The sequence below is a fragment of the Sorghum bicolor genome, chromosome 2 (genome assembly GCF_000003195.3).
Source record: "Sorghum bicolor cultivar BTx623 chromosome 2, Sorghum_bicolor_NCBIv3, whole genome shotgun sequence".
In the NCBI taxonomy this organism is placed as follows: domain Eukaryota; kingdom Viridiplantae; phylum Streptophyta; class Magnoliopsida; order Poales; family Poaceae; genus Sorghum; species Sorghum bicolor.
In genome coordinates this window covers 74,910,395-74,932,466 of record NC_012871.2, presented here as the reverse complement: position 1 = coordinate 74,932,466, position 22,072 = coordinate 74,910,395, and the positions used below count along the sequence as shown (strand labels likewise).

General features: G+C 42.4%; 3 protein-coding genes across 8 annotated transcripts; 1 reads left to right on the top strand and 2 right to left on the bottom strand.

Moving 5' to 3' along the window:
• On the top strand, positions 1,921-5,602 carry LOC8073114 (probable protein phosphatase 2C 65). Of its 3 annotated transcripts, XM_002463243.2 has the most exons (5): positions 1,921-2,987; positions 4,350-4,481; positions 4,578-4,939; positions 5,023-5,075; positions 5,157-5,602. In XM_002463243.2, exons 1-3 carry the CDS (start codon positions 2,103-2,105, stop codon positions 4,929-4,931), a joined length of 1,371 nt encoding a protein of 456 aa, XP_002463288.1. In that variant the 5' UTR covers positions 1,921-2,102; the 3' UTR covers positions 4,932-4,939; positions 5,023-5,075; positions 5,157-5,602. The 3 variants fall into 3 exon arrangements, with proteins under 3 accessions (XP_002463288.1, XP_021307749.1, XP_021307748.1); XM_021452074.1 differs by lacking the exons at positions 5,023-5,075; positions 5,157-5,602 and having other exon boundaries at positions 4,591-4,782; XM_021452073.1 differs by lacking the exons at positions 5,023-5,075; positions 5,157-5,602 and having other exon boundaries at positions 4,582-4,782.
• Positions 5,871-17,269, bottom strand: LOC8073110 (SAC3 family protein B). 4 transcript variants are annotated; one of them, XM_002461082.2, is made up of 16 exons: positions 16,657-17,269; positions 15,516-15,644; positions 14,660-14,863; positions 13,169-13,300; positions 12,324-12,518; positions 11,916-12,140; positions 11,574-11,812; positions 11,350-11,450; positions 11,019-11,234; positions 10,672-10,899; positions 10,509-10,600; positions 10,333-10,426; positions 9,408-9,500; positions 8,347-9,323; positions 8,137-8,251; positions 5,871-7,884 (listed from the first exon to the last, which is right to left on the bottom strand). In XM_002461082.2, the coding sequence occupies exons 1-16, from the start codon at positions 17,163-17,165 to the stop codon at positions 6,124-6,126; spliced, it is 5,310 nt and encodes a 1,769-aa protein (XP_002461127.2). In that variant the 5' UTR covers positions 17,166-17,269; the 3' UTR covers positions 5,871-6,123. The 4 variants fall into 4 exon arrangements, with proteins under 4 accessions (XP_002461127.2, XP_021307745.1, XP_021307747.1 ...); XM_021452070.1 differs by having other exon boundaries at positions 13,169-13,297; XM_021452072.1 differs by having other exon boundaries at positions 15,532-15,639; positions 16,657-16,791.
• Positions 19,842-21,527, bottom strand: LOC8072215 (ervatamin-B). Its single transcript, XM_002461081.2, has 3 exons — positions 20,997-21,527; positions 20,552-20,796; positions 19,842-20,367 (listed from the first exon to the last, which is right to left on the bottom strand). Exons 1-3 carry the CDS (start codon positions 21,487-21,489, stop codon positions 20,014-20,016), a joined length of 1,092 nt encoding a protein of 363 aa, XP_002461126.1. The 5' UTR covers positions 21,490-21,527; the 3' UTR covers positions 19,842-20,013.

The following is a 22,072-nucleotide window of genomic DNA, read 5'->3' as shown; positions in this document are numbered from 1 at the left end:
CCAAATTGTGTGGTCACGATATGCATCATCTTTTTCAAATGATGACTACTGCCGTTACTTACAGCCGTTACTTCTCTCTAATAATTGTTAAAACAAAAGTGGACATCCGTGGTTGTCTTCTTCACGAAAACAAAAGCATAAAAGTTCACCTTAACGTGTGGTTGCTAAGTAGTTTCATAACACAACTAAAAATTTCAACTTCTCCTAGTAATGTGGGCTTAATTTAGCATTCAAAATTTAGTATAAACTTTCCCTACTAAATGTTTCCTAGTGAGAATTCTCTAGTACTATGACTAATGGTATGTTTTATTACTAATTAATTATACTAGAAAAACTCTACCAATTTTGTAGTATAATATGCACTACGAGGTATCTCGTAGCGGTGTCGTGTTGTATTTTGCAACTCTTTTTCTTAATGAAACAAGCGTCAACTGGTGTGTTCTTAAAAAAATATTATTGCCACACTTAACCATGGCCATACATTATCACTCTCGACACAAGGTCGGTGAAAAGTATTTTCATGAAATAAGTACCATGAATTTATGACACTTATTCAAAAGTAAATATCCAATATTCTATATATAATTTTGTATAAGTTTACGAGAAAGATTAAAAAAATGACTACATCTCAGACGTTGTATGCTTATTATGTATAGACATCAGTAGCAAATATGTAATACTCTCTTCGTTCTTTTTTAATTGTCGTTCTTAATTTCTGAAAAATTAAATATACTCGAGTTTAACTAAATACATAAAAATATTAATATTTTAGTATATAATTAGTGTAATTTGATACTTTAAATTATAATTATCATACTTTTTTTATAAATTTAATCAAACTTTTTTAAAAAGCACGATTGTAATGAGACTTAAGAGCATCTACAACAGTAGGAGAAAAATCTCAGCCCAAAACTAGTTATTGGGCGAGCTATGATTTTATTTTGAGGACCCCCAACATTTCCTCTAACATATGGAGCCAATTTGTCATTCACACTCTTTCTTCTATTTTTTCCTTTCCGCATCCATTCATTTCCCGTGACCTCCGGCTATTCGATTGTCGCATCCTCTTCCACCATCGATCTTCTTCCTCCTCTGCCACTTCCGTCGCCACTCCCTGCCTTCATATGCTCCTCCTAACATATTCTCCTCCTCGCCAATCTCTCCTCCACCGTTCACCTTGTTTGTTGGGCGTGTCACCAAGTTACTGCGCCGCCCTCCTACTCTCAAATGGTCGATGATTTTAAAAGACGCCAGGTGTGTGCTTACCATTCATATTAGGGGTGAATCCAAGTCCCTCATCTTTGAAAGGTTGGAGGCTAGATTTTGAGCGGTTGAGGAAAAAAAATTACTTGGCCTTGTTTAGTTTAAAAAAATATTGTAAATTTTTTCAGATTCCCCGTCACATCGAATCTTTAGACGTATGCATGAAGTATTAAATATAGGCGAAAATAAAAACTAATTACATAGTTTGCTCGAAATTGACGAGACGAATCTTTTGAGCCTAGTTAGTCCATGATTGGACAATATTTGTCAAATACAAACGAAATTGATACAGTGTCAATTTACCAAAAAATTTTAGAACTAAACAAGGTCTTATTAGAGTATTACACTCTCAAATCTTTTAAAGTTTTATGTCACAAAACAATCTTTTAAGTTTTAGTTTTTTCTCGTTTTGGGGGTGGGAACTAGGGAACTGTGTTTTTTTCCTGTTCGAGTTGCTGTAAAAACGGACGGCGAGTAATTTCGTACTAGTGCCGCCCGCAAATACAGTCCCACCGATATGCAAAAAAAAAAAAAAAACAGTCCCACCGAATTATTTCCGCTGCCACTGGACAGTGGGGCACACCACCCGTGCACCACGGCGCGGCCGCGGCGTCGCCCCTCTTGAGTGCGTGTGTGCCTGCCTCGTCTCTCGCACTTCTTCTTTGTTGGGGTTTGAATCATTCTCCCACTTCCCAGTCTCCTCCTCTGCTGCCCTTCTTCTCCCCCCTTCCGATTTCTTAACTCCCCGAGCGCCCCAAAATCACGCACCCAGAGAGTGGAGGGGAGCGGAGAGGCCGCGCCCCAAACCCAAACCCTAGCCCACACACGACGCGACGCCGATGGGGTGCGCGCAGGGCAAGTGCTGCCTGCCGCGGCACCCGAGGAGGGGCTCCTCCTGCGCCGTCGGCGGCCGCGGCGACCACGGCGGCGCCACGCTCGGCCGCGCCGCGGTGCCCGGGGCCGGGCTGGTGCTGGAGTACGCCGCGCTGGCCGTGGCGGGCCTCTACCCGGACTCCCCGGCCCGGGAGTCCCAGGACGCGCACCTCGTCGCCACGCGCTTCGCGGGGGACCCGGACCTCCACCTCTTCGCCGTCTTCGACGGCCACGGCGCCGCCGGCGCCGCCTGCGCCGGGTTCGCGCGGGACGCGCTCCTGCGCCTCCTCCTCGCGTCCCCCTCCCTCGCCGCCGACCCCGCCGCCGCGTTCCGCGAGGCCATGCTGGGCGCCAACGCCGAGATGCACGCCGCGCCCGGGGTCGACGACTCCATGAGCGGCACCACCGCCGTGGCAGCCCTCGTCGCCGGCGGCGCGCTCCACGTCGCCAACGTCGGCGACTCGCGCGCCGTCGCCGGGGTCTGGCGCGCCGGCCGCGTCGTCGCCGAGGACCTCTCCTGGGACCAGACCCCGTTCCGCGCGGACGAGCGCGCGCGCGTCAAGGCCTGCGGCGCCCGCGTCATGTCCGTCGAGCAGGTGGAGGGCATGCGCGACCCGGAGGCCGAGGGCTGGGCGCCCGACGAGGGGGACCCGCCCCGCGTCTGGGCGCGCGACGGCCTCTACCCCGGCACCGCCTTCACCCGCAGCCTCGGGGACCTCGCAGCCGAGGCCGTCGGAGTCGTCGCCGAGCCGGAGGTCAAGAGCGTTGAGATCACTCCATCGCACCTTTTCTTCGTTGTCGCCAGCGATGGCGTCTTCGAGTTCCTCTCCAGCCAGGAAGTTGTTGACAGGGTACCGGCTTTCATTCTCTGCTCTGATTTCTTTTTCCTGTCTGTTTGTTTTTTTTTATTTGACCCACTTCAATCAATTAATTCTAGTTTGCATTTCGTGCTCTTCGAAATATATAGGTAGTAGACTAGTTGTGAACCTCTTTACAATGTGGTTAGTCTAGTGTGTGGGAGAGTTAGCTGCTACGTACATTCTACCTTGATTACTTCCAAGGACTATCGTAATCACACGTTTGTGCATTTCATCCAACCAACTACAGCCTTGGTATATATAGAGCTTTAAGCTATTGATGTGAAAGGAATCACTGTATAATCGAGAGGTACTCCTATGAAACTTAGCTGATTGCCCAGAATGAAAGCAGTAGGACCTCTATGTATGGATAATCATAAGTTGACTTTCTGCATAGTGCGAAATGATTTCAGTTGAGCTTTGTGTGCTATTAGGAATAACGATAAAGATGGTGTTCAGTGGTCGCTAATGACTTGTCGATTTACCTACATGTAGTCATGTACAGCATAGTACCCAACTTTAGCTTGCTGCAAACAGAAACAGTACAAAAGGACCTCCCATTTTGACTTTAACACTTCTTTTTCTTCCTTGCATTGCATACTATAAAGTACTCCATCAGTCAAGTTGCTTTTCTCAGAAAGTTGAAACTGCAGGATGGTGTAATGATTATGGAATAGTGAGGGTTCCAAGGTCGATCGTTGTTGTCATTATGAAAGCTCGTTTGCTCTCCCTCCCTCTCTCTCACTCTCTCTGCGAATAATGTTCTGCCTAAGTGGAGGTAACTTTATGTAGTAGAACAATAGACTAGCATTTGGAAAAATTGATTAATCCGAAGTGTGAAGAAAAGTGGAAGGACAAGCTAGGTAGTAAATGGCTGCAAGGACAAAGTTAACTTTCCTAAAGTACTGCTGATAAAAAGGAATGTTGGCCATCTTGTTGGTCTCAAAACTGACATATCACTTCAGGTTGGACTGTTGATTGCTGAATTACTCGGCTTGTACCTGCATCTTGTTGGTTTTATTTTGATTAGGTCCAAAAGTGATCTAACAATGGATGGTCCCCTCTTCGTAACCTCCTACTTTTCCACCCAACATTACTCAGTTTTGAAACAGTATATATTTATATAATGAAACCAGGCTGCTAACAGCTGTTTTCCGTTCTCGTGCTTTTTGGTGTATATTATTCTGTCCTGTGGTATGAGTCTGCTATTTGTGCCATCTTTGGAGCAATGAAGAAAAACTTCCTTAATTTACCACGACAGCTGGAACTTTTTCAGTAATGAACCAATGATACATATGTGATTTTTCTTGCTTGGCTTTGTTTGTGTCACAAATGATAAATTCTTGTTTCCTACAGGTTGCTACATATCCAGATCCTCGAGATGCCTGCTCAGCAATCGCTGCTGAGTCATACAAACTATGGCTGGAGCACGAAAACAGGACAGATGATATAACAATAGTCATTGTGCATATCCGAGACATGGAAAATGTAGGTGCACCAAAATTTAAAATTCTGCAAGCATAAAGAGAGTAACTTATTCATTGACTTGCAGAAAATTTATTGTTCTTTCCAAAATTTACTCAGTCAGGTCCTGCAGGGAGTGACAAAGCAGACTATGGTAGTGTCGGGGCATCAATAGCTGTGCACACAATACAGTCCGAGATACCTGTATTTGTGCAATCAGAAGCAAGTCACATGAACAGATCTGCTGCTACTGGAATGCAATCACCGTCTTCTGGCTCTCCAACAGAACGAAGCCTCTCATGTGTTGCTCCTTCTCCTACGCACCCTTTGCTGATACATGGCAGAATATCAGATGCTTCCAAGCCTGTGCAAAGTGAGCGGGCTGCAACACAGGAGGTGCAAACTTGGCATCAAATGGACGGGGGCACTGAGCTGGAGTGGTCTATGCAACAAAGCATCCCTCCAGCCTCCTGAAAGTGGAGGTAAATCCGCCAATCTTCTAAATCCTTTCCAATGAAGGAGAAATTGCAAATAATCTCACATAAGTTTGCTCATTCTGTTGCAGTATGTAAGTTGAATGACAAAAAGAGGCCTCAAAATAACCCACCGCCATCCTCCGTAAGATCTTGCCAAAGGACCCTAATCTTTTCTGTCAGATTTTTGGAGGAACCATTATTGAGAGGCTGCTGTCTTTTGCAGGGAGCTACTAACCGTACCATGGATGTGATGTTTGCCAGCAGCAAATCTCGTGTTGTTGCTCGTGTTTTGGTAGAGCACCTGCTGCTGCCGACGATGCAAGGTTTCTGATCCTGTGTGGGATCGTCTAACCATGGGCTGATTGGTTGGCGATGGACGCCACCAGAAGTGCTGTCCGTGGAATGGAGCTATTCTCCGTTTCATTTGTACTTTGTTAACTTTCACAGGATATAAATTTATTTAAGTTGATGCCCGTCGTGGTATGACTTGAGACGCAATCGTGCAATGCCATCCTGCCACAGAATTAGAATCTGGAATCGAAATGCCAGTGCCGTGCAGAACAGATCAGCTGGGTGCCTTTTTAGATGCAGAAAACGAATATGGGTCGCTGTTTGTTTTTGCGCTCGTTGAGTTGATTACGATCAAGAAACGTTGCTTGTCGATGCAAACACGTTATTAGCTTTATTCCTTTCTCATGCATTTTTTTGGGCTGCCACGAGGTAATCATGGTAGGGAATCATCTGAAATTTGAATTTGGAAGCTTTATTCCTTTCTCATGCAATTTTTTGGGCTGCCACGAAGTAATCATGGTAGGTAATCATCTGAAATTTGAATTTAGACAGATTGGTGTTCTTATTTACCTCGAACATACGGTCGGAAACCGCTAAAAGTGTGCTACGCATATATGATACCGTCAGCGAGGGCACGATCCAGATGTACTCAAGAAACAATCACCAAGCTGCCGTAGCCATGACAAAAGTTACATTGGTGCACGCAGGTTCTTGACGCACTTTGACAAAAAATGATTCGAGAAAAAAAAATGATGCTTTAGCTTCTATATTTCATTCCTGCCATAAAAGAATGCCGTAACTTGTAGTGTGAGTTTTCCCTTCCACAAAATATAATTTTACAAACTACAACAAATGTGGAAGGATGGTGTAATGTACCCCCTTCCAGCCTCCTACGGGGTTCAAAAATATATGGAAAGTGTCTCATCGATCCTGTCCTGCAACTTGGTGCACTGCTCCAGTAGCCGAGCAAGCTTGTCGTCCCTCTCGAGTGGCACCAGTTCCCCCAACTCCACTCTTCTTGGTATGTGCATTTCATCAACTCCATGCGCCCCATTTGCCATGTCGTTGGTGTCTGTAGGTGCCTGAGGTTCTTCATGAACTTGTGCAGGCAGTCGTGGTGGCAAAGGAGTTACAGGCTGTGCATCAACAGCATCGAGATCGCAACTGATCTCGATGATTTCGTCTAGTGAGATGCCAGTTGAAACAGCAGGCATCATGATGTGATCCTCCAAAATGGCCACATCATCCCTGGTGGTGTTGTTAGCAGTAAGCCCTTGTGTGGTACCATTAGAGCCAGCTGCTGCTGGGGACTGATAGAGGTGCTGAGTCAGAACATATGCTTCTGAGAACTCTCCAGTAGAAAGCTTTGCTAGCCTCCAGTTGTAAATACGCCGGAAGATAGCCACCCATCTGGGAGCAAGATAGTAAGACGAATCCCTGAGTTCAAGGCCAACACATTTCTGCACCATAATATCCACTTCGGTGACCACCTGGGTTTCATCTAACAACCGGACTGATTCCGTCAAATACCTCGCCAAGCACTCCTGAAGTAACAACTTCTGATCTTGGATCTGCTGGCCCATGTGAGAACCATGGTTTAGCCAAGATAGATCATAACTGAAATCTGGAATCTTGCAACTATTGATGGCTGCAAGCAGTGGCTGGATCCTTGATGGCGAAGACCATCCAATGCTAGGCAAGAACATTTCTGCATATATCCTCTCATTGCTTGTTCTCTCCAGAAGATCAATCTCAGGAGGTGGCCATTGGCTAGAGTTTGCGCGTGCCGCAGCCAAAATCTCTTCTGCTAGTTGATTGACAGCATTGTTGAATACTGAAATGCAATCCCCAGGGCCAGCTCCAGGTGCAACGTGGGTGTTAAGCAGCTCAAGTTGTGGATTCAAGAAGTCCAGAAGTAACTCATGAGTCTTCACAAAAGTGACATCAGGCTGCCTTGCCAAACTACTTATCAGCCACTTCAGGCCCTCACGCAGTTTGTCATCATCAAAGAAACCGTTGGCATGGTCTTCTGTGTAGTTTTCAACAAGAAAAATAACCAAAGACGAACCAATCTTTCCTCCAATAAGCCCACTGAGGCCTAGCCTGTCGATGATATACTTTGACGCATAGTCATATCCTTCGTTATATGTATCGCCACTCAAAATCAGAAGAGGAAGATTGGATCCATCTGGTATGTAGGCTAAAAGACTGTTAAACCGTTCCTTCTGCATTTCCCATGAAATACTTTCAGACACTACAAATACTACAGAGCTTGTACTGTTAGCAGTATCATTATCAATAACTTGTTGATCGCTGGTCCTAACAACAGACAAACAACATGCGTTTGGAAAACTGATCCACTCTGTCCAAATTGATAGGCCTGCTGAAGAAACAACCAATCCACTCTCTCCAATTCCATAACCCATGAGCTTCCTAAGTAACCATTTTGAGGCATAACTGTTGGTCTGAGATTCCATAGCACCTGGTGGGACAAGTACAAGCAACTTCCAGCAGAGGCATCTAGCATCAGGGTTATTTTCATTTATAATGGGACCAGACAACTCGGAAACATTTAGCCGTGACCAGGACCTTTGCTTTCTTGCCTGTCTTTCTTTAAAGGCATGGCCAATATCTAGTTCTTCAACTGCTAGCTTAGGCACCTTCATAGCACACAAGTCTATATCATTATCACTTTTTAACAACACTAGAAAAAATTACTAAAACATCATTTCACACAGAAATTTCACCAAAGTTCAATGATTTATCAATTAATAGGGCCATAGGGGTACACAGTTTCATCTAATAAAATCTTCATCTTGCAAAAAATGATATTTGTAACACAGCGAGACAAGAATAGAAAAGCAATGCCCTCAGTTTACTCATACTGGGAAAAAAACTATAACATGTCTTACCATTGTATTTTTATGAACTGGTGGGCCAAGTGATAGAGAACACAATGCTGCAACAGCAAGAGCATTCTTCTGCTCCCTAATTAATCGTTTGTCTGCAGCACGCTGCCTCCATTTCCTGAAACACCACAATAGGGATCAAACTTTTATAAGTTATCACCCAAGTTCTACTGATGGGAGCATAAAAGGATAGGACAAGGATAAAAGAACAACCTCAGTATTGCTTTCAGGTTTTCGTCAGAAATTAGTTTCTTGGTTGACGTAACAATTGGTAACCAATCATCATTTGCGCTGTTACTAATACTATGATCCTCATATTCCTCATGATCAGGCAAAGGGGAGCTAATAGGTGATCCAGGCTCAACCAGAACTTCATGATCTGGTGGAGTTCCCTCATCCATATCTGTACCGATGCCAGAAACATGCGCCCTGAAGTCATCTTCCGGGCCATACATATTAGAGTATTCTAAAGAGATGCTATCTGCAAGAGAATGTGAAACAATTGGTTCTGCCAGAGCATTGACGTGTTGCGTGTTAGCTTGTGACCACAGTAGGTCTGTTTGCATCTCTACCTTTTGTGGGACCTCAGCAACACCACTATCCCGGCCTTCAGCTATAAGATCATTAGCCAACTTGGTCTTGCCTTCAGTTTTTGGTGAAGCTACTTTTGGTGTTTTTGAGAATATGTCCCTCTTGCCAGTACGTGGAGAAGCAGCAGTAGGAAAAGATGAAAACCCGTCTTTTCTAGCATCAGTTGGGGAGAGAGGCTTTGGATGTGTCGAACTGAATAGTTTATTGGCAGCTTTTGGAGAGAAAGGACCTGAAAACAGTGAGCTAATCTGTCTGTCAGGAGTGGTTGAAACAGGCCCAGGAAATGATGGATCCAAATCCCTTCTGCCATCAGGAGGAATCCCAGGAGCATTCTGTGGTAGAAATAGATCTCTTTTGCCTGCAGCGAGTTGGCCAGGATATGGAAAGACAGTCTTTTCTTTGCCAATAGGAGCACAAACTGGCCCAGAAGAAACATCATCAACGACCCTCTGCGATTTTTTTGAATGCACAAGCTGTGAACAACCAGATGGGAAATCACTTTCACTGTTAAGAAAAGGTCCTTCTTTTACTAGGTACAGTTCTTCATACTGCCTCAATCCAAAACCATGGTATTCTAATAGACTTTCAACATCCTCGTCCTTGAAAGAGAAAATGAAGGCATATAAGGATTTCAAGTTCCTAGTTCAGAATTAGTTTCTGTCCAAGGAAGAGAATATACTGACCTCCATACCAAGCCACTCAACAACTTGTGAAATAGGGATGCCTTGGCCATTCTGAAGACCACTGTGCAAGGAAGCAAGTGCTTGCCTCCTTAGCTGGGAAGAGAGTTCACTAGTTAATGTTACAGAAACTGCACTTGAAACTGAAGAACAGCAGCCTACTACATGAAAGTACACCGAAGTAGTGATTTAGGAGTACTGAAAGACACTGCTATCAAAAAAATATCTAATGCCAATATCCAAATAATGGGTAACAATATGCACTCATTAAGTCACGATGAATTAAGTTCAGAGGTTTTCAAAGTTAGAATTTCCAATATGATGGTCGAAACTTTAATTAGACAGGTTAGGTGGTTTTATGTCCACTTCTTTTAACCTGTGGTGCTTTATCTCTCACTTTCTGTATCTTTGTGCACGGACTTCATATTTATATTAATACAACTTTTACTGAGTGAGCTCAGTACCTTTTCCAGGGCACTTGATAATTTGCCACCCTTCAGCAGTAGTCATTGGCAAAGGGCCAGGATGGCAAAATCTTTCCACTCAATCAAGTGGGTGGCAAATTGTTATACAACAAACATACAGTGGTAGCATGCAACAACTGAAATGAATCGAGTTTATCTTTATGTCACAGCAGATTTTTTGCATTGTGAAAAGAATGATCACATCCTAAATTCATTATCACAGCTAATTCCATTATATTATAGGAACTGAGCCTAGCTCAGTTGATTGAGGGTGTGGATGTACCCCTAAACTACCCATGTTTGATTGGGTGCCTACTAGGTTGGTCAAGGTTTTTTTTTTTTTTTTTTTTTTTGCCATTACAGTATTTCAAGCACAATTGACCTAAGAAATATAAGAGCTTAGGAAGAATGATTTCCACTGAAAGGGCATGTTGATGAACAGCTTTGAAAGACAATAATTCTACCTTTGCAAAGTGAGCATGCATCAAACAGGCCTGCAAATATGTAGCTTTCCTTGCAAGTCGGAAGAAGGAAATAAAGTTCCCCATTCTGCATGCTCTGATTGCATAGAAAATGTAGGCATTAGATGAAAGCTAGTGCAAATATGATAATCACAAATGATGTTTGATGGTGTAACTACCTTGCAACTTCTCTTGCAAACAAGATCTCTGGACTACCTCTAATTTCACGAGACATCTTAGCAAGATCCAGAGATAACTCAGCAGGTTCAACCTAATTCAGATGTATGTATGCGTCAGCAAATATCAGAACGCGAAAGACCAGATCCGTTCAATTTGCCTCACCTTGTAACCAGGATGTTTGTCTAACTTAAGCAGCGCATAATAACCCCGAAACTCCTTTTCTGTTGAGAAGAAAACACCTTCTCTCCTATGGTCATCATACATTTGAAAAAGCTCAACTGATGTTTTATTCATCTGCTCAATGTTGAGGTGTGCATCAAAACCCTCTGAAAAACCTTCTCCTTTGTTGTATTCACACAATTCATGCATCGCAATGATGTGGAGCCTTATCTGCTCAACAGAAGACAGCTTCAAGATGAATCACTCCAGGAAATAAGGGTGCCCACAGAATAAATACATAGTGACAATGCAATAAACACTGGACAACACAGGGATGCATATGAAAGTACCATTTGCTCAAGCATAGAAATAGCCTCTTGATTGAAGAAATGTTGCATTCTAAGATCCATTCTTATTGCTCGCATCCTGTCCCACAAGAAGTTGTATAAGCCCAAGAAACTGTCATCATATGTGTGATCCAGCAAACCAAGAAGGTACTCCATTGTCTTCTGTAGAACTGGCAGAGGCCTTATCAAGTCTGCATCTCTCTCAGCAGTCCTATTATACTGTAACAAACATATAACATATTCCATCACACTTCTTGTTATTGGTGGTTAGAAACAATTCAGATGAAATACTGTCATAGTGCCAGCGTACAAGGAAACATTATGTAGTACGTACCTTTTTAACAGCGAGAAGCTCAGTAGTTAGGTTTCTGTCTCCATGTAATCTTTCATACCTATCAAGATCTCCTTTTCTCTCACGCTCTGCCCTCTCAGGTTCTAAAGAAACACAAGGATATATATGCAAAAGATATATTAGTTCCATATGTTTAGAGGAAGGTATATAGAAAAGGTAATGTGAATGACTAAATAGTATCATGTGAAGTCGATCTAAGGAAGCACCTGGGCACATATCAGGGCAAAGCCCAACAATTGCAGCTAAACTTGTGGAATCCATGTCAGCCAAAGTACTTTCATCGGTATCATCATTTGTTCTCATAGGAGTTTTTCCCACTGATGTGGCTTGTTTGGACTTGTCTGCAGAGCTTTTGAGTGCTTTCACAAAGTCATTAGTATTTTCTACTGGCCTACTTAATTCAACATGGAAACGAGCCAGCCGCTTGGCTTTTGCTTGTTCCTCCCTGCACAAAATGTTTCATAAGTAACACTAACAGGCAACATATGTAATGGAAATATTGTTGCAAGGAGAGAAAAGTGAAAAGCCATCTACTGGACAATAAGTACCTCTCAAATTCAGTTGAAGGGGTCAAATGATCATCATCAGTAGCATCCAAAGGAGAGATCCCTGTTCTTCTGGTAGCACTAAGTATAGAAGGTTTTGGTGGAGAAATAGCTAACGTGTTAAGTTCATTGGAGCCTGAAAGGCGAGACATCTGTTGTGGTGGTGAACGTGCACCACCAATGCGTGATTGTATTTGATTTCCGGACTTGGGAGAGGATGCATCAGACCTGTAATAATTGCAAAAAGAAAAAACTATTAATCTGTATTAATGACCAGCAGGCACAATAAGAGGTCTCACTTTATTTGCTAACTGCTACTGCTTCAAGTTAAAATGTTATCACTACCGAAAATCAACATTCTAACAAAAATTAACATGAAACAAAACAAATTCAAAGAAAAAAAAGCTTTACCTCTGGACATCGGCATGTGCATGAAGATTCTGGGCTGAGTTGCTGTTGCCAAAATCTACAGGTGATGACCTAATATTGTCTCTGATATCTGATGGTGGTGACTTGACCATGCGTGTGAACTCTGATGCAGGTGATCGCATCCTTTTTGAGGCTTCAACATTTTCATCACTGATGGTATCCGAATAGTCAACCAGTCTGCAAACAGAGCAGGGGGGGATATTGCTCACATTAGTTGCAAGCCCATAGTAAATTAGTCGTAGCACTAAGTGGATGTGTGGGATGTTCATGCCAGCTTTCATAATACCAGAATATATAGCCTACTTCCTACTTTACCATTTCCAGAAACCCATGGGACAAGTTTTAAGACAACAAAAATATTGGTAGAAAATGAAGTAAAAAAATCAATCTTAAATCTTTCTTAATGGCATTTGGAAAATGTGACACAGCAACAGAAAAACAGAAGAACTAAAATAAAGGTTAATTTCATATAAACTTGAATAAGGGACTAATGGTTCTCAACAAAACAAACCACAGTTCTCATGGTATTCCTTTAACAAGAAATCTTAAGGAAACTAACTATCCATAAATAGAAGAAACATTTACAAAGAATTTTGCCAAGTAACTATGTAAGCATGCTCTTCCTGCTTCAGTTTAATAACAAATCCAACCAGGTGCCAAAACAATTCCTAATGGAAATTTTTTTATTGCTTTCCAACGAAATTTAATACTCCAGAGTTAACTTGCAACAGAACTAGGTGTTTAAAAACTTCATAAAGCAAGCTTACTATGCACAAAATATGTAAAATTACCCCAGAAGAAAGTAAGGAACAAACATCTTTAAATACCTCCTAGAATTTCCACCAGTATTAGTATGAGCTTCTGTGCCATCAGCATCCTGATAGGACAAAGTAGGTGACCTTGACCTTTTTGAAATGTTATGGTCCAACGATCGATTTTGCATTGAACCAGTGAATCTACTAAGAAAGAAGAAGAAAATACATTACAATGGCATAAACACAAGCAGATAAACACAAGGCCTTGTGCACACTGATAAGACGGTTTCGGGCAATGAATTTATATCTAACTGTATAAGAGCATCTTCAAGAGTTCCCAATATTTTTTTCCAAAACTATGGAGTTTTCCAACTCGTCAAAAATTATTGGGAAGAATAAATAGACCATCTCCAACAGTTCCTCATAGTTCACTCCTAAAATATAGAAGACAATTTTACATCAGGAATGTTATACTATTTCTAAATTATCCTAACCACTTTTATATATTATCTCTCGTGTACATTTGCACCAGGAACCCTTTTCTACTCTTTATTCTTTCCGACACCCTTTCCACCTTTAGATTGACTGTGATGGATACGCACGTGGGAGACACTCGGATATATCCGCACGATCGGTCTATTTTTCCAAGCGATTGGAAGGTGGGTTTGGAAACTGTTGGAGATGGTTTTTCTCTATTATTGCTAAAAAATCCTAGATTGGGAGGCTCGACTGAGAACTCTTGGAGATGCTCTAATGACATGAAAATAACAATTATTTTTTATTCAACGAATAATGACAATGTGAAACTTAGTTTTATCATCCACGATATGCTTAATTTAGTATTATAATATTATAATTCATCAATATTCATTAAAAAAAGGGAAATATCAACAGAGACCCTTCAAACAGTGAGTGCATTTACCGAAACCCCATGTTGCCCCGTGTGATATCAACCAGCGCATTTCTAGTACAACTCCAACATCCAACTGACAAGATAATAAAGACACAGAAACAACATTCCATCTAGAAAGCTTAATGAGCTAAGACTTCTTTTCCATGAGGACTGGATTATTTAGTTCAATCATACCCACAAGAGAGAAAAAAAATGGAAAACCACATGCAGAAGAAATTCAAATCAAAGTTATGGGCACTTCTAACAGTTCTAACTCACAGGATCTTCGTGGTTGCATGAATACACCCATCTCTTGTTAATCATAAATGATAGCATTGAATTACTAAAATCATTAACGTGACCAACATGGACAAGATAAACTACTTTCCAGGGCAGAACAGTGCCTGTCATATCCAGGAACTAATGGATTACTGTTATTACTGTTATAACGAGGAAAAATGGTTGTACATGATGGTACTATGGATTAGGCCCTATCCCTAATTCTCACAGCAAACGAGATGGTACCGATAGCAAGCGACATTTTGTACTGAAAGTATAATCAATGGCTAGAGTAATTAAACATTCATTTTTTGGATAGTTTGTACTGACACAATAGCCGAAGCTAAAAAGTAGAAGTACAAATATGGAGAAAATTTTATGAAAGAACTCACTTATACACATTAGCACGAGGATCAACAATCTGCACATGATGATGATCTTGGAAGTCTGATGGAGGTCTAAACTTGCTGGCTATGTTTGATGGCGGTGATCCGGCTGAAGTTTGTGACCTCATGTTCTCTGAAGGTCGCATCCTCAATTGCTCTGAAGATTGCAAACTTCCATTTTCAAACAATGGGTCTACATAGGTCACCAACCTGTTAATAGGAGAAACGTTAGGTACCAAATTTCTGATGAACAGCAAGTTCCAGGAGAACTTGACAGAATATACATAACAACAAGAACCTTTAGAGAACTATTCAATAATGTTCACTCATCACATAGCACACTCCAGAAAAAGAATACCATGTCAGGTGTTCCAAGGCTAACATCAACCACATACAATGTTCCATATTCCAACAGCAACAGCATAGTTCACACAGTTTTCCATATAAGAGGTACCATTGAAGAAAATACATTGAACTTCTAACTGTGTGGTCATGGTGAATGGCTTCTAAAAGGTAGCACACATCAGAGTTCAGCAGCAAGTGAAGAATATTTGGCACACTGCAAAATTTCTGGAAAGTCGAGGCTTACATGAGACTAATATTGCAACGTCATCATGTGATGTACATGTACTTTGAACTACAGCATTTTGGAAAATGGTATTTTGGTGAGAAGTCACAATACATAAGCTTCAAAGGAGGAACGTAGTTGCCAAATTAAATGACAAGGTATACCTTCTCACCAATGTATTATCAGTTGCACCAGGTAAACAATACAAATGTTTCCTAATATGGACCAAACAGAACATGATATCCCTTACAACGAAGCTAATGACTTGAGAGATGCATCAAGAAGTACTTGTACCTTCTTTGTTCCATACCATTATTGTAATCTGCTGGAGAATCTGCACGCAGATTTGATACAGGTGATAGGGCCCTGTTCCTTGAGGAAATAAGAGGATCTGCAGACCTGCTTACTGATGGTATGGCTGGCCTACGAAGAATGCAAGGCATCAAAATTCCATCAACAAGGATACATGTTGTTTTCATCTTTAAAAAAGTGCATCTAATATTTATTCCCTCCATAAGTAAATGTATGACGTTTTGGACATTGAAACATTCTCCAATGTGTAACTTTGACCATTACTTTTTATATGAACATAATACTTTAAGCTTATAAAATCAATATTAATATGTCATGACAGAACTTGTCCAAAATTAACTACTCCCATAGGATGAATCCATATGGTTTTACTCCAATAGATGGTCGATTTTTCAAAGTTAGAGAAGTGCGACTGCACGCACATATTCTACACATTTTACAAACAAGGTAGTATTATGTAAGCACAAGTAATACATGTAACTAGTTAGGTGGTTGATACATGTGATTTCAGTGTGCAACATTTCTCTACAATGAGACAGAAAACCGTACAGATTTGCAATAATGCCAGAACAGGACATATATTGGATAAACTAGCAGCATTGTCCATGCAACTGTGTGGCTGACGCGTGAGTTGTATTTTCAAAAATGCAGTTATAGCAAATATACAAAAACGAGACACAGTACAGATTTTAGTTGTGTGTGTTATACAACCATAGTAGCAGCAACAGTGTTATACATCTATATATATTCTTCCTTTTTGAACCAGTGTGGGACTATGTAGTCCTATAACAAGTGAGGCCTGGAATAATGGATTGATCTGCCAACTGTGATGCAAGGTATCAATTCATCCAACAAAACAAAAAAAAATCCATCTACGTAACAAGCGCAGATATATCATTACTACATTTGGTCATGATCATTACTTAAGAGAAACTCATGTCAGCGAAATATAGCTCAGTACAAAGCAAATTATGTGCTTCAAGGTTTTCCAATACTCCGTACTATGCAAGAGCAAGTGCACAAATCCTAATAACTAGTCAATTAGCTCCACAGCAATACTTAAACGCACACACACATACATAATACAATCCATCACTGAGGAACAGAAGGCCCAAAGCATCACCTCGGCTGGGGCTGAAGATGCCGAGCAACGTGGCGACTGGTGGCAGCGGTCGCACCTGGATCGAGTGCAGGACGAGAGCTAGGGAAGCGCAGTGAAGTGCCAGCAGTTGGACGTGTGGAGGGTACAGGTACAGGCATGGACCGAGTGGCAGCAGAGCGAGAGGTTGTATCCGCCGTGGCGAGCTGAGGGCGGGGGCTCGGGAAGCTCGGGGCGGCCGGGCGCACAGAGGGGAGGGACGGGTTGCTGGGGCGAGCTGAAGGGAAGGACGGGTTGCTGGGGCGAGCGGAGGGGAAGGACGAGTTGGCGGGGCGAGCGGAGGGGAAGGACGGGGTAACCGGGCGAGCGGAGGGAAAGGATGGGGTCGCAGGGCGAGCGGAAGGGAAGGACGGGATAGCCGGAGATGGGGTGGTGCCGGTTGGGGTGGCGGCGCCGACTCCGAAAGCGGGTAAGGCGGAGCCAGGGCCGCGGGCGGAGGGCCCGGCTTCGCGGCCGAATCCGGATGCGGCCATTGATTCGGCCGGGGCGCGGAAAACGAAACCCTAGCCGGTGGCGCTCGTTGCCGGCGTGACGGAGAGAAGGGGGTTTGAGTTTGAAGTGGGAGATCGGAGAGGTGGGGAAGGGAGACGACAGACGAGCGGCTCGACGCCTGACTGACACAGTGGGGCCTATCTGTCGCTGGGCAGCCCGGGAGTAGTAATTAGCACGCGTTTGTTGAAATTTTTCATTTTAAATCCTTTTTATTTAAATTTTATTTAAAAATAGCTCCACTTATTATTTTTATTTTGGCCCTGTTTGGTAAAGCTCACAACAGCTTTATGAGTTATTGTGAGCTATTTTTTTTATCAAACACTTGTTTCCAAAACAGCTTCATGGGTGAAGCTGTTTTTTTTCTTCTCTCACAAAACATGAGTGGGATGAAGCTGAAAAAATTAACTTATTACAGCTCTCTCCTTCATTTCTTTCTTCCATCTATGTAAGAAGTAGTTGGTGAAACTATTTTACCAAACACTTTTTCAAAATAATTTAGCTTTATCTAGAAAGTTGCTCATAAAGCTATTTTCTTAAAAAATAGCTTAAGTTGAGTTGTGCCAAACAAGACCAACTCTCTTAGTTGCGCCTACCACGGTATGATCCGCCACGTTGAAAAAACAACAATTTCCACGTAAAAAACCTTGTTACACCACTCTCGCATCAATAGAAGTGAATTCGTTCGCTTTTCTTATAAGATCTATTTTTTTTTGCCATTTAGCGATGTTTTTCTCATAATAAATCAGTGAATAATATTTTCAGTTATGATTTTTTAGATAAGTGAACAGGCAGATTCGTTTGGCTGATACTAAGTGATAAGTTATGGCAAAAAGTATTATTAACTGATTTGTTATGAAAAAAAAATATTTCTGATGGATTCGACTGGCGATGTAGAAAAATGAGAGCAGAAAATAGTGACATCCACGGCACACAACCCATCAATGTGAATATTGGCATCCTCTACCGGCATGCAGTGGCTTGAATACCGTCCATTTATTCGTGAACTCGCCGTTACCTGTCCATGCCATGGCACAAACATTCAGCTCTCCCCCATCTTGAACCGAAACCATTCGTCGCAAGAGCTGGATACACTTGTAGAGAAAAGACTTTCGGTTCAACATATTAGTCTCGATTAGAATTGGATCTGAGATTAGTCTAGATTAGAATTAGATCCGGGACTAATATCCTTTAGTCTCGGTTGGTATTACCAATCCGGACTAAAGAGTCTTGTCCTTTTAATCCTGGTTGATAACACCAATCCGAACTAAAGGGTGACTTTTTAGTCCTAGTTGGTGTCACCAACCTGGACTAAAACTCTTCCACCCGGGACTAATAATGTCTTTCATGGGTGAATTCAAAAGGAGAACGCCTAGGATATCACATGTGGTATGTAGTTGAGTTTGATAAAGAAGCTATGTGTGAGACAAGAGATTCTAGGTTCTCGAATTTCACACACCCAAGAGAAGGAGGTCTCCGGAATTTAATTATTTTTTTTCTCGATGATGGCTTTCCTAAATCCGCAACCCTGATTGACAAAACCATAACTAAAGGCTCTTCCTAATGGGGACTCAAGCCTACGTATGTACTAAAGGCACTCACAATGTAAGACTTTATCATAGAGTCCAAAACAATTAATTACATATTATTTATGGTATTTTGCTGATGTGGCAACATATTTATTAAAGAAAAAAGATAGAAAAAATAAGACTCCAAGTCTTATTTAGACTCTAAATCCACATTGTTCAAGGTAATAAATAACTTTAGACTCTATGATAGAGTCTGCATTGTGAGTGCCCTAATGATACTGCATCGCCGGTAGGCACACTCCCACATCTAGAATCTAAGCAGGACGATCTCCTCGTCGTCAACACTAGCGTCGTCATAGAAGCGGTAGGAGAGCTTGTTGTAGCTACAAGCAGTAAAGACATGCCTCGTTTAGTTCCAAATTTTTTTGCAAAATAGGTATTATAGTATTTTCGTTTGTATTTGACAAATATTGTTTAATCATAGATTAACTAGGTTTAAAAGTCCATCTCACAAATTACCGATAAACTGTACAATTAGTTATTTTTTTATTTATATTTAATACTCCATGCATATGTCGCAAGATTCGATGTGACGAAGAATCTAAAAAAAGTTTATAATTTTTTTTGAAACTAAACAAAGCCAGAGAATGAACCCCCAAAGCCAGCCGTCGGCGGCCAGCAGGATCCGCGAGTGACGCGCACAAATATGGTCGCCTCGACCCTCGACAGACCAAGCAATGCATCCAAGCGTCATGTGCAATGTGCTACGCTTGCTGGTGTAGTCAAACTTCCACAGGCCAAAGTACGGAGTAGCTCATACCAGGAAGAGATCCAAGCAAACTCCAAGGAAGAATTAACTTCGCTGTGTTAGCGAAAGATCACGTAGCCTAGCGGTTATAAGAGCTTTAGAAGCACCTTAAATCCTGAGTTTGACTCCTTGTAAAAGTAAATTTAAATAGGTTTGTTTGTGCCTACGAGTTGGTAGGTCATGGCACCCCTTGCCAAAAAATGTTGTGTTACAGATCCAGATGGGCAAAGCGTGCACACTTTCTCTCCCACCGAAGCGAACTAGCTCAAACATAAATTGAACGTGACATTCTTTCACGATGTTTCACAGCAACACATCTGATAATAAAGATAAAAAAGAGAAAGTAGATTTTTATTTTATTATATATATGCGTAGATGAGGTTGCGTGTACATCTACACATCATCATGCATGTAGTTAAACATTTGGGTAGTAGGTAGGTCCCAGGAGCTAGCAGCCACATGAGGCGGTGACGGGCATCAGGCAAGGCCGGTCAATTACTTATTCTTGATGGGGTACATGGGCCTCATGTACATGCCGCAAAGACCCGCTTTGCTACGCACATTACGCTTCATCCGGATGTAGCCATTTTCGCCCCAACCCTTGCCCCACGAGTTCTTAACGATCCAGTAGTCGATACCGTTTGTTGTAGTTCCATAGCCCACGACCACGACCACGTGGTTTAGACGCGTCCCACAAGGGCCCGTGAAGACACCCTTACTGTACCGGCTGAAGGCGTGGTTGGCTTCAATGAGGATGGCCACCGGCTGCTTGTACACGCGGCACTTCAGCTTCGCCTCGGTGGTGTCTCTCATCATTCTCTTGCCGTCAATCTTCACCACATGTTTTCTCTGCAGTCGGGCCGGGCATGCAGAATGCAATTAGAATTGAGATTGATTTATATATTTTTTTCTTCTCAAAACTGTTTGTACTATATATATATATATATATATATATATATATATATATATATATATATATATATATATATATATATATATATGTGTGTGTGTGTGTGTGTGTGCGCACACGCACCGGATTGAATCTGCACTTCTTCTTCTCGGCAACGTATGCGGGATAGTATGGAGGATGTCCCTGGTGGTCTAGGGCCAACCCAGGCCTCTTGGCATGATCGAATGCCTTGTACGGGTCCCCACCTTTACAGGTCCCGGCGCCGGAGCAGTCGAGCACCTCTTGCTCCGACAGTGACTTTAGTTTCCCTGTCTTGATTGCGTTGATGCCCTCCACAGCACCCACCATTCCGAAAGCCCAACAGCTCCCTGCAAGCATGCATTCATAATATACACCACAAATTTTTAACATATATGGAAATAATCCTCTAATTAAATTGTAAGTTGATATTTAGATACAACACATACGTATGTATTTTAGTTATAAATTAAATCATGCGTAGCAAAAAGTTGATATAAAGTCAGAACATGCATGCATGGAAAACTATATATATACACGTAGTACGCACCGCATTTTTTTTGGTTCTTCACTGGAGTGACAGCTCCGTGGCGTCTCCAGTCCCACTTGCACGGCACCTTCTTGTTGGCGGCGGAGGCCAGCAGCTCATCGTCGTCGTCGTCGTCGATCATGCCACTGCTGAGGCTAACATTGCCGGTGTCTTCGAGCAAGGCTCCGGTGTACATGCCGCTATCGAACTCCTCGTCGGTCAAGTCGGAGAACTGGTTGAGGCCGAGCTTGTACGGCTCGTCCTCCCTCTTGTTGAACTCGTTGATGTGCCTAGCGTTCTCCTTGAACGTGTCGAACCTGCTTGGCTTCTCAACGTGGTCCAACGACCCGTTGTACACGCTGCGCCACCTCTGGTATAGGTTCATCATGCTGGCCTCCGACTCCAGGTCCTTGTCCATCACCGGCACGAGTTCTGCCGCCACCATGGCCACCATTGCTACCAGCAGCACTGCTGCTGCCAACACAACCCCTCCCATCCTCTGCACCTTCACCATGGTCACCCTACACTCTCCCGATAGATCAGTTTTGTATATATTGCTTGTGTTGTTGTCTGGCTACTATGTTTGTGCATGCGTCTATTTATAGAGCTCCATCCGTCGTTAGAGATTGAAAACCTTCGATCAAAAACCTCATGTCAGATGACCGTACACGTACGTGGAGTGGCCTTCTCTAGATAGTCAATGAAGTAGTGTATTAGTCAACATGATTGGAATTTTAAGTCACAGTGCACGAAATTTGCATAACAAAATGTCGTTGGATACCTTGTATACATGGCCAACGCTTAAATGGCTTTGTTTGGTACATCATTCGTACGTACGTAACTGAGCTAGTTTGATCACTTTTGGTGTAAAATGAGTCTCTAATAATAGAAGAATGTCTGTCGACCTCTCCTTCCCTCTACACTGTCCTCTGGCTCGTACGTCCTCTCCTCTCTCCCCGTGCAACGTGGGACTGGACGGATCCGATACCCAAGAAAACGAGATTACATGGCAGTTTTAATTATGGACAAGGAAATAATATTTAGAAAAGCTTGTTGGAGTATTTTACTTTTTTATTAGTTTGGTGTGTTTTTTATTT